General features: G+C 41.4%; 1 protein-coding gene across 1 annotated transcript in view; it reads right to left on the bottom strand.

The window, feature by feature from the left end:
• Positions 1–2,920: 2,920 nt before the first annotated feature.
• LOC143274881 (uncharacterized) overlaps positions 2,921–12,533 on the bottom strand; it is a 17,621-nt gene continuing 8,008 nt past the window's right edge. The window contains exons 3-5 of the mRNA XM_076578855.1: positions 12,010–12,087; positions 8,928–9,065; positions 2,921–5,791 (exon numbers count right to left, since the gene is read on the bottom strand). Of these exons, the coding sequence (XP_076434970.1) occupies positions 5,721–5,791; positions 8,928–9,065; positions 12,010–12,087 (287 nt within the window). The 3' untranslated portion in view covers positions 2,921–5,720. The remainder of the gene's footprint in view (positions 5,792–8,927; positions 9,066–12,009; positions 12,088–12,533) is intronic.

Consider the following 12,533-nt stretch of genomic DNA (forward strand, 5'->3'; position numbering starts at 1 on the left):
TGAGTCTACTATTTCCTTTTTTTTTTTTGGTTAGAATAATATTTGTTGGGTGTATATTATGACTTATTTTCCATTGCAATTTAGAACGTTTTAATTAACTCTCTCCATACGAACGGCGAAAGAGACGACGTTAACAGCCTTTCACCCCAATTACCATCATCAAAATATTGCAAGCGGAAGGCTCTTATACTGAAGACGTGAATGTTGACAAAGAATACCACAATTCTGACGACGGAAGCTAAAGGTTGGGTCATTCAGACACCCACTGGACATCCGAGGGGTCTGTGTAGAGGAGAAGAGAGGACTGGCCGTACTGAGTGAGTTAATCTTTAACGGACTCTTCCCCACTGCCCCATCTGAACGTGCTGACTATCTGCTGGAGTGTTAGGTCAGGTCAGTGCTTCGAGCGAGGAGGATGGTGGCAGAATGGTGAAGACGCTCAGCTGCCAATACAGAGAGTCGGTGAGGATGTGTGGTTCGAATCCCTCTCTCACCCTTTCTATCCAAGTTTGACTAAAAAAAAATTTTTTTAAAAATCAAACTGAGCGTCTAGTCTTTCGGATGAGACGATAAACCGAGGCACCGTGTGCAGCACGCACGTGGCGCACTGAAAAAGAACCCATGGCAACGAGAGTGTTGTCCTCTGGCAAAATTATCTAAAAAAAAAAGAATTCCACTCTGATGGTCGGTCACACAAATTTTATAACCATGCTCTCAGGGCCTGACAATTCGTTTATTCCTTTATAGTCTGTTCATCTCAGGTGATGGTATTAGACAAGCGCGTTGGGTTAGGTTATACTGCTGTCAGGCATCTGCCTAGCAGATGTGGTGTAACGTATAAGGGTTTGTCCGAACGCAGTGATGAGGAGACTACTACACATCTCCTACAAGGAGCACAAGACCAATGACTGTGTGCGGAACCTGGTCAGCAACCTTGTTGGGCCCCAAGAAGCACTGCTGGCGACTGTCAAACGACGGAAGATGGCATGGTTTGGTCACGTCATACGACATAACACCCTCTCCAAAACCATCCTGCAAGGGACTGTAGAGGGAGGGCGCAGACGGGGGCGGCAGAGAAAGAGCTGGTCCGACAACGTCAAGAAATGGACCAAAATGACGATGCCAGATCTCCTCACGACAGCTGCCAACAGAACGGCGTGGCGAGCGATGACATCTTCCTCATGTCCCCCCCAATGACACCGGCGGTCAAGGGAATGAGTGAGTGAGTGAGTGAGTGATGCCTCCCCTGAAAGACTGAAACTGAAGCTGCTGGGTATGGTTCTTCCTCCTCTTCCCGTTCTCCAAAGATAGCAATGCTATATCTCCATCAGTCCATCAACGTGAGGAAGGTAATGAGGTCACTCCTGAATGGGACTTCACCAACCGCAACGAAGCCTGGACCACAAAAGAAGGGAAAGGATCCTCCGTGGCTTTTTGGTCAGTGATAAAGAGGGGTCATGGATGGGAGGGGGTGGTGGGGGAGTGGGGGTGAGGATGAGGGTAAAGGGTGCAGAGTTGGGACTGGGGGGAGTCGTGACCTTTTAAACCTTGTTGATGGTGTTAGTTCCTCCCGCGCGCACTTTAACGACCTTGTCGATTATTCAGTTAACTGGCAACGTTGCTGCAAGCAGGTTGGTCAGTGATAGACAGGGGGGTTTGGGTGGGAGAGGGGCGTGGGGGTGGGGGTGGTTGTTGTGGTGGTGGGTTGGGGGGGGGGGGGAGCGTGGTAGAGGAGGAGGAGGGGGGTGGGGGGGTCGTGACCTTTTAAGCCTTGTTGATGTTCAGTCGGTATCTTAACGACCTTGTCGATTATTTTGGGGGGGATGTTGTTACAATCGGTTTGGTCGGTGATACGACGGACAGGGGTGGAGGGAGGAGAGGGGTGGGCAGAGGTTGGGGGGGATGGGAGGGGCAGGGGAGGGAGGGTTCATTGGATCTCTCTGGCACTGCTCTTTGGGTTACATCCCCTCGCCCCCCGACCCCCCCGCGTCCCCCTACCCCTCCTTCCCACGAAGTTTCAGCAGAATGGTTAAGACGCTCATCTGACAGTACGGTGTCCGCGAAAGTCTGGGTTCGATTCCCGCTGTCGCCATGAAGGTGTGTGTGTTCGTGCATTTGTACTCTTGTGTGTGCGCGTCTTTGGTTGCACGTCGGTCCGCTGAGCATGGCCCATTTTCATTCCTGTTTTCATTTCAACCATTTCGATGATGATGATGATGATGATTATGATAATGATAATGATGGTGATGATGATGATGGTGATGATGACGATGATGATGATGATGATGATGAAACATCATCATCATCGTCCTTATCATCATCATCATCATCCTCATCGTCCTTATCATCATTATCATCATCCTCATCATCATCATCATCATCCTCATCGACCTTGTCATCATCATCATCATCATGGTCCTTATCATCATCATCATCATCATCATCATCATCATCATCATCATCATCATCATCGTCCTTATCATCATCATCGTCCTTATCATCATCATCATCATTATCATCATCATCGTCCTTATCATCATCATCATCATCATCCTCATCATCCTCATCGTCCTTGTCATCATCATCATCATCGTCCTTATCATCATCATCATCATCATCGTTGTCCTTATCATCATCATCATCATCATCGTTGTCCTTATCATCATCATCATCATCATCATCATCATCGTCCTTATCATCATCATCATCGTCCTCATCATCAACATCAGCATCATCATCGACGTCGAGGGGGAAAAATGGAGAAATAGAAAGAGACAGACAGACAAACAGAGACACAGAGAGAAAGATGCTGACAAACGGACAGACCAGACTGACCATCAGATCTATCCGCAGACAGACAGACAGACAGGCATAGAAATCAGATACAGGTAGACCGTCACGAATATGACAGACACGAATGTTTAAACAACCGTGTAGCTGTTTAATTTTTCACTGCTGACGACACAGAAAGCAAAGGGCAAGTGATTGAAATAAGGACACTGAATATCAACAGGCAGGAACTCATTCCTCTAAACCATGTAAAAAAATAGAAAGCATATTTCTTTGTATGCACACACAAAATCGAGCAAATTCAAAAGTAATATAAACATATGCAGAAGCAAAGCTTATAGAATTCAAAATCTAACGGATAGAAAGAAAGAAAAAAATAAAGAGAGAGAGAGAGAGAGAACAAGAACAAGAACAAAAACTTTAATCTCCAGGCCTCCGGCCCCTAGAAAGAGGTCAAAAGTACACAATATGGTGATCACGCAGCGACAACAAAATAAAAATACTACATACTCGTAACTTAAACCTGTAGAATAAAAGTGCTTCTTGTGCGTAGTAAATTATTCTAACTTTCATCATTGTTGTCACAGAATTCCTGTCGTATCTTCAGGGCATTAAATATATAAACTCAGAGTTTATGAATACTGTAAACAGAACCATTCTACAGCAAGTGAACATACGATTGACCTTCAGAGTTCAGATTTTTTTTGCAGGTTATTGTAAGGGACACAGTTCTTTATAAAATAGTTTTCATCTTCGACCACATTACAACGTTTACATGCGTAATTTGAATTACATTTGAATGTTCTAAAAAAAATGATCCATTTATTTTGAGCAAACCAAGCCGAGAGAGAGAGCATGTCAAATCGAGTCCGAACTGAGGAAAGCTATGCAGAATAAGCTTGCACAACAACAATTGTGAGTATGAATTTGTCACCATAACAGCGGGAATGTATTCCGGCCCCATGATTTCAGTTGCAGCGCCAACACATTGATATGTCACAAACAACTGCATCTGCCGTGTTTGGGTAACCAAAAAAAGATGCACTTTGCTAGAACATCCAGTTGAAAAAAAGCAAATTCAGCAACAACGGTTCTCTATATTATGTTCATGGGGACAAAGCTGTACTATAAAAAAGATGAGACACATGCAACAGGTCCATTCTACCATAGATTTATGAAATATTAATCGAGTATTTTGAAATCGAATCTTTTTTTTTTTCTTTTTCATCAAAGGGGAAAAAAGGAATAATCAGCTATTGGCCTGTTTTCGTCCCGTCCTCTTAAATAAATTCTAGAAGTTTGTCTCGGGAATACAAGAAAACCAAAAGGAAGGATTTGATTTAATACACACCGCATGGCATAAACAACAACAACAACAGCAAGAACAATAATAATAGCAAAAAGGAACAAGCTACAATACAGAGAAATACAATACTCACAACACTTTCCATTAAACATAATAAGCACGCGTTTGAGTGAGAGAAGAAAATAATAAAGAAAGAAAATAGTGATAGCGAAAGTGAGAGAGACAGACAGAGAGAGAGAGACAGGGAGAGACAGGGAGAAGAGAGAGAGGGGGGGTGTCAGAGGAAGGAGTAGAGACAGCCACAATGATATTAAGAGTACTTTAAGAGTACTTTTTTTTTCTGTCTGAATAATTTCAACGATTCGCAAAATTTAACTGTCATTTAATGTTTATGGTATAGTCCTTTGAAGACACTAAGACTGGGTTTTACGTAAAGTATAGATGACATAAATATCCGCCAGAATATATGACACTTGTCTTTCGAAGATGAATTCTTGACTGAGGCAAACTCATTTTATATGTGGGACGATGATTATTTGCTGGAAGATTACTCATGAATGAGAACAGGGCACAACCACATAACATTTTGGACATTAACATGGCTTTGTTATGTTTAAGTTTTAATTTCATTGGCAATATGTGAAGTCCTGTAAAACTGTCGTGTAATCAGAAATTAATAAAGATGGCAGTCTTAGAACAGCTAATTTAAGAGCACCCCTGTGAAGACTTAGGAGTTGTTTTAAGATATTACCGCTCGCTGAATCCCGAACAGTGTGTGTAAGATTCAATGACAGTATGGCAGGATTATTTTCAAGTATGTTGATTCTTAAAACATGCATCGTTTTAGAAAGCTGATCTGAGGAATAACGAGATGTTTTGTTGTTGTTTTTTTCTCTCTGTGTTCTCCCGTTTCCTTTTTTTTCACTATCCGTTAGCGAAATATTGGAGCGACCGTCCCTCTACTTTCGCCCCTTATAATCGTTTTCTCATTGAAGCCCTCTTTCTGTTCAGTCAAAGACCCTGACCATCCTTCTCATCAGTTGTACATATAGTACTGGCGATACTCACATTTCTTACCCTCCATTCCTCTGTATGATTGGCGGAGTGAGCGTCCATGCCTTGTGAACACTGCTCATTCCGTCTCGAGGGAAAAATTTGTAGATATTGCCCCTAGACATTTCCTTTAACAAGAACACTTTCTTTTTATACTTGAAACCCACATTGATTTCCAGGGTTTTTTTTCCGTGTCTCAATGTTTTTGGTGAAAGGAAAGTTTGGATGAAAAACTACTTGGCTATTTTTGTGGTGCCAACTGGAATGTGTCACCGTAAACATTAATATGCGTTTTATTGTTTCATGCTCTTTAGAAACACCTGCTGTCTGTTTTAGAAAGTTTCGTTTCTGTGTGATAGTTCATTTTCATTATATCTCTGGAAGGTAGAGTCAGACCGATACCACTTTAATATGAATATAGGATTATTAAGTCAAAAGTACAGAACCAAATCACAGGTATTTATCTACTTGCTAAAGCTAACTGCATTCTATTCTACACAGGGAAACGACAGTTCACGGAAGCAAAAATCGCAGGACGTAATCTCAGCCAGATGTCACGAGGTTCCGGTATTTAGATGATACGGGTTACCAGGTAGGAAGCCATCATCAGTGGAAGGGAGACAACCACAGCAATCGGGGCTCCTGTGAAATAAGACAAAATGAAATACAATTACAAAGACAGAGACGAATAAACTAGTGGCGGTTTTGCTACAATACCTTGGTTGTTATAACTCGGTTAGAATTTTTTTGTTTGTTTGTTTCTTTCTTTTTTTAAGAGAAAAGAAAACAAAAGCATTTGAAAATAATGATCATAATGGAACCAGCTTTAATAAATTAGAAACTGCAACGATAAAAGCTCCAGGAAGGACGAAATATTTCTGCGATGATCTAATTGGAAAACAGGAACTACCATGCAAATGCCTGTTAAAAAAAAAAAAAAAAGGACTTGACTTTTTTAAAAATAAACATGATTGGGAGAATCCTTTTTTCTTTTTTTTTCAATACAAGAAAAATCCAAGAGATAAGATTAAAACGACTGCAGATGAAAATTTATCGTCATATTCTTGTGACAAATTATGTTCTGATGAAGATGGAGGTACTCCCAGATAATAAGTGTTATTTCTGCAAGGACAAAAAGGTACAATTCTACATTTTGTATGGAAGGAAAACAATGTGCAACGTTTTTGGACATAATGTGTGAGACATTCAAAATATAATAATAATAATAATAATAATAATAATAATAATAATAATAATAATAATAATAATAATGGACATTTATATAGCACATTTCTCCAGAAATACTGCTCAAAGCGCTTTACATTTCGTTCTCCACTCCACGCCTCCCCATCAATACTCCTCTCCATCCCCACCCCCACCCACCCACACACTCACACACGGAAGTACGTGGAAAAAAAAAGAGCTGTTGACATTGTGGCAGACTTACTCTTGATAATGCACTTGTGCTTTTTGGACATACGGTAAAAACTGGTGGATGCTACTCAAATATTTTTTTGATAGCTAATTTTTTTCATGCAAATGTAGAATCAACAAAGTTAAACGAACATTACAAATGTGCTTTTAAAATATCTTAAGCAAATCAAATCAAATCAAAAACACCTTATTAATCCTTATAGAAATTAACGAGCAAAAACACTGTGTCGCCACTGAGCGCAGCGCCACCTTTTTCTTGCAGGCATATGAAGTAGGAAAGTATGCTTTTTACATAATCATGAAACAAAACAATCTGTGCAAAAAGGGGCACTGTATACATGTTCAGTTCAAGATTAAGTTATACAATATCACCTTGGGATATGCTCTTGAATGTATATCGTTCTGCTTACGATATGTCATTTTGGACTTGTCAGTATTTAGAGCATCATTGTCTTTGCCCCATACTTGGTAATTCACAAAGTGTATACATTTTGTATCTGAAAACCTTTGTCTGAATACAAACAAACAAAACAAGGTTTGAAAAAAATTAACAGCCGTTATGTTTCTTGTCTGTGAGGTCAGTAACAGGATTGCACACCTGATAGAAACTGTCCATCTGTGAGGTCAGTAACAGGATTGCACACCTGATAGAAACTGTCCATCTGTGAGGTCAGTAACAGGATTGCACACCTGATAGAAACTGTCCATCTGTGAGGTCAGTAACAGGATTGCACACCTGATAGAAACTGTCCATCTCTGAGGTCAGTAACAGGATTGCACACCTGATAGAAACTGTCCATCTGTGAGGTCAGTAACAGGATTGCACACCTGATAGAAACTGTCCATCTCTGAGGTCAGTAACAGGATTGCACACCTGATAGAAACTGTCCATCTCTGAGGTCAGTAACAGGATTGCACATATGATAGAAACTGTCCATCTGTGAGGTCAGTAACAGGATTGCACACCTGATAGAAACTGTCCATCTCTGAGGTCAGTAACAGGATTGCACACCTGATAGAAACTGTCCATCTCTGAGGTCAGTAACAGGATTGCACATCTGTCAGAAACTGTCCATCTCTGAAGTCAGTAACAGGATTGTACATCTGTCAGAAACTGTCAGTTTGTGAGGTCAGTAATAGGATTATACATCTGTCAGAATCTGTCAGTCTGTGAGGTCAGTAACAGGATTGCACATTTGTCAGAAACTGCCAATTTGTTAGGTCGGTAACAGGATTGTAATCTGTCAGAAACTGTCAGTCTGTGAGGTCAGTAACAGGATTGTAGATCTGTCAGAAACTGCCAATCTGTTAGGTCAGTAACAGGATTGTAAATCTGTCAGAAACTGTCAGTCTGTGAAGTCAGTTACAGGATTTCACATCTGTTAGAAACTGTCGGCCTGTGAGGTCAGTAACAGGATTGTACATCTGTCAAAAACGATAATCATGATCGTATCTGGGATACAAAGATTTCAGTAAAACACTTTTGGTGAAAATAGTGAAATGGATGATAATTTCGTTAAGATATGTTCAAAGATTTAGAGATTTTCCCAGCCTTTACTGAATTTTGCAAAAGGGTGGATTTTTTTTACTTTTTTTTTCTTTTATGATAATGAACACGCGTTACTCTTTTGAAATACATAGAGATGCATAATTTAAACATTTGGGAGCTCTCGAAATATTTTTCTTTTTTTGTTTCGATACTAGCAGCTTTTTGAAGACGACCCGAAGATATTGATCTTGTTTTCTTTCTTTTGTTTTTTCTTCAAAGTTTTTAATCTAGCTTGAAATGGCGTGTGTTTGCAGTTTATTTGGCATATATATTCCGTCCCATCTTCTCCATTCTTATTTCGATATTCGTCTGCTTCGCATCTCTTCTGTCCGAATAATGTCCTTCCGTCTGAGGTCTTTCTCCTTTCATGGCTCAACTGTCTAGAACCAGCTTTCTTTTCAGGTCAGAAAAATCTTCTTCCACTTCACATTCAAATCTTCCCTGAAAACCCACTTCCAGTAAAGCGCTTAGAGCTCGGCCTCTGAGAAGCAATAGATAGACGCGCTATGTAAAGTATCAGTATCAATGATTCGAGGTACCATGCTCCGAACTTAAAAAAAAAAAAAATTAAAAATCGTACAGTCATTCATTCTTTACTTGAGACTCCCCCAGCCACACACCCTCACGCCTCCTCTCTCTCCCTCACACACACACACACACACACACACACACACACACACACACACACACACACACACACACAGATATAGATATATATATATATATATATATATATAGAGAGAGAGAGAGAGAGAGAGAGAGAGAGAGAGAGAGAGAGAGAGAGAGAGTACCCACCGGCGCATTCCTTCAGATCTTTGCTGGCCACTCTCCCTTCATCGCAGACACAAGATTTTACTCCATCAACTTCCTTACAAGTTGCACCGGTCAGGCAGTGGTCCGGTGATGCAGTGCAGTCTACTTCCAGCTGCATTTCTGCAAAGCAGGCAGTATGACAGGTGGTATGTTTCACATCGCCGTCGTTTCACAGTGTTTGCCTCTTGCTCTCTCTCTCTCTCTCTCACAATCGGCATAACAGAACAGGTAGTAGCAATCATAATGATAATAGTAATAATGATAATAACAGTGATTGTATGTATGTTTGTATGTATGTATGATAGTCAGTCGTGTCCGACTATGACCATCAGGACAGCACAGCAGGCAACTACTGTCCCCAGTATCTGGGACTAGAATTTGATTTTAGTGGAGAGTGTCTTGCCCAAGTTACATCCCCACTCTCTGGGCCAAGAGGGTTTCGGGACATTCGGTGTTGGGATGGTTCCCAAAGGTCAACGTGCCCCCAAAGCTGCAGCACTAAGAGCAAGTGCAATCTTGCCTCCTAGTTTGAGAGTCATAGTCCTTCACAAAAGACTAAGCTGTAAATGACTTCACGGTGACAATAATTATAATAATGATGATGGTGATAATAATGAGAGTGATAATGAGAATAGTGATGATAATGATTATAATAATGATAATGATATTATTACTAATGATAATAGTAATAATAATAGTGAGAAGAAGAAGAAGAAGAAGATGATGATCATGATGCTGATGATGAAGGATGCAATCATCAAACATAAGATTAAAAAAAAAGTCAATTGACGTTCTCATCACACGCACAATTAAACGCAAACACAGAAGATGAGAGACTAAGATGAAACAGCTGATAACATCTGTCAACTCGACCATGTATAATGAACACTACCATAAATGCATCTACATACATACATACATACATACATACATGTCTATCAAATGGTCAACCAGTGACATATCCTCCAATAGCTGTTTCTCTTATAGTGAATAATAATAGCCACAGCGTAAATGTGTACTTTTTTCATATTTAAACATGTATACTACATAGCCTTGAAATTGGTAAACGTGTTATCTTAATCCAGTATAAATTCTAATACGTTTTACAAATATTCTTTTAAAAAAAAATGGGTATCTGCCTCCTAGCCATACAAAGTCGTATTTGATGAATGAAGTGGAACACCAAGGAAACGCAAAATAGCTAATGTGTGAACTTTTCCCCATATCATTGATGTTGTCAAGACCCCAAAATTCTGCCCCGTAAGTCAACATAGGCTTTATCTGAGTATCATTATTTCTAAACATGCAAAGATAAATGCAATTTTCAAGACGATCTGATTATTTCCATGACCCCCTTCTTCCCTTGTCAACACGATTCCTCCCATGCATGCTTTAAACTTAGCTTTGTTGTAAGATATGGTCCTAAGTATTTGTTGGAGTTCGTACCCATAATATCTGCATTTCCATTCAACCATTTTTCGTGAGCAGAAAAATTTCCCATCCCCCCCCCCCCCCCGGTCCCCCATTCGAAATACCATTAAATTTGTTTTATCTATATTAGACTGACAGGCATAATCGATCAGCTTTCTGTTTAGATACATTTAGTTGATTTTGTAATCCAGTAACTGTATCTTATAAAAGAATAACATCTCTGCAAAAAGTAATAAAACTATTTCCATTGGCCCTTGTATCATTTGAATGCCGTTTTTACCTTTCTGTGACAGTTCATACACACTTCTAACAGCTTTATACATTTCCCCATCAATACCATAAAGTAGGCCACCTTCGGTCATGGCTGACCATGGATAGAGTATATCCAACGTGATGTCTAACTGGGCTGTCTGCTTGGACCAAGCAGCGTCGCCTGTGACTGTAGAGACCGATGCGAGAGAGACAGTCTCTGTCGCAGCGATCACATCTGTAAGCTGATGCTGGTCTGTCGGCTGCCGTCCCTTTTCTGCGAGCTCGCTTTTCTGCTGCAGCAGCAGACAGTTTGTCCTCACCAATCCGTAGCTGATGCTTGAGAGTGCTTCTCCATCTGTTGCGGTCATCTGCAAGGCCCTCCCAGGACGCAGTGTTGATCTCAAGTGCCTTCATGTCACGTTTGCAAACGTCTTTGTGTCTCAGCTGTGGGCGGCCGATGCTTCTCTGCCCCGTGGCGAGCTCTCCATAAAGGATGTCTTTTGGGATGCGACTATCTCCCATGCAGCGAACGTGGCCCAGCCAGCGCAGCCGACGCTGTCTCAGCGTGGTATACATGGTCGGGTGGCCAGCGCGAGTCAGGACTTCGGTGTTTGTCACATTGTCTTGCCAGGAGATGCCGAGTATGCGCCGTAGGCTTCTCGGGTGGAAGGTATTGAGCCTTTTTTCCTGACGAGCATGTGTGGTCCAGGCCTTACTGTCATACACCAAGGTGCTGAGGACGCAGGCGTTGTATACAGCCATCCTTGTCTTCGTGGTCAGCTTGGGATTTGTCCACACTCTTTGTGTGAGGCGAGCTAGCGTTGAGGCTGCCTTCCCGATCCTCTTGTCAAGGGAGAGGTTGTCGGTGATGGTGGACCCAAGGTAAGTGAATTGATGGATGGCTTCAAGCTCATAGTCATCAATGGTGATGGCTGGTGGAGATGGCGTGTCTTGGCCTAGGACATTTGTCTTCTTGAGACTGATGGTCAGACCGAAATCTTTGCAGGCCTGGGAGAAGCGGTCCATTAGTGACTGCAAGTCCCGCTGGGTGTGGGTCACAACTGCGGCATCGTCAGCAAAGAGCATGTCTCTGATGAGAGCTTCGCGGACTTTTGTCCTTGCTCTGAGGCGGGCGAGATTGAAGAGCCTGCCATCTGATCTGGTCCGCAGGTAGATCCCTTCTTGCGCTGTGCTGAACGCATGTCTCAGGAGAAGAACAAAGAAGATCACACACACACACACACACACACACACACACACACACACACACACACACACACACACATACACATGTGGTGACACTGACACTGGTAGAAGAGGAAGAAGAATGAAAAAGAAGAAGAAGAAGAAGAAGAAGAAGAAGAAGAAGAAGAAAACTTACTGCAAACGCCATTTTCACAGAATCCGGTATCAACACAGCCTTGCTCGTATCCTTCGCAATTCTCTCCCAGTGGCAGTACTGCGTGTCCGACAAAAAACAAACAAACAAAAGAGCTCCTTGGTTTCCCATGTACACATTGCATTCGACAGTGCTACATCATTCATAGGAACTAACAGGCACGAAATGTGTAACACACAACAATCCTTTTTGACTCACTTGTGTAAACAAAGTGAGTCTATGTTTTAACCCGGTGTTCGGTTGTCTGTGTGTTTGTGTGTGTGTGTGTGTGTCCGTGTGTCTGTGTGTCCGTGGTAAACTTTAACATTGACATTTTCTCTGCAAAAACTTTGTCAGTTGACACCAAATTTGGCATAAAAATAGGAACAATTCAGTTCTTTCCAGTCATCTTGTTTAAAACAATATTGCACCTCTGGGATGGGCACAAAAAAAGAAAAAAAGAAAAAAAAGAAGCCTAATTATATGCAAACTGCATTTACTGTTATATTTACATTTTTTGTATTCTC

Source organism: Babylonia areolata, chromosome 29 (assembly GCF_041734735.1).
Source record: "Babylonia areolata isolate BAREFJ2019XMU chromosome 29, ASM4173473v1, whole genome shotgun sequence".
Taxonomy (NCBI): domain Eukaryota; kingdom Metazoa; phylum Mollusca; class Gastropoda; order Neogastropoda; family Buccinidae; genus Babylonia; species Babylonia areolata.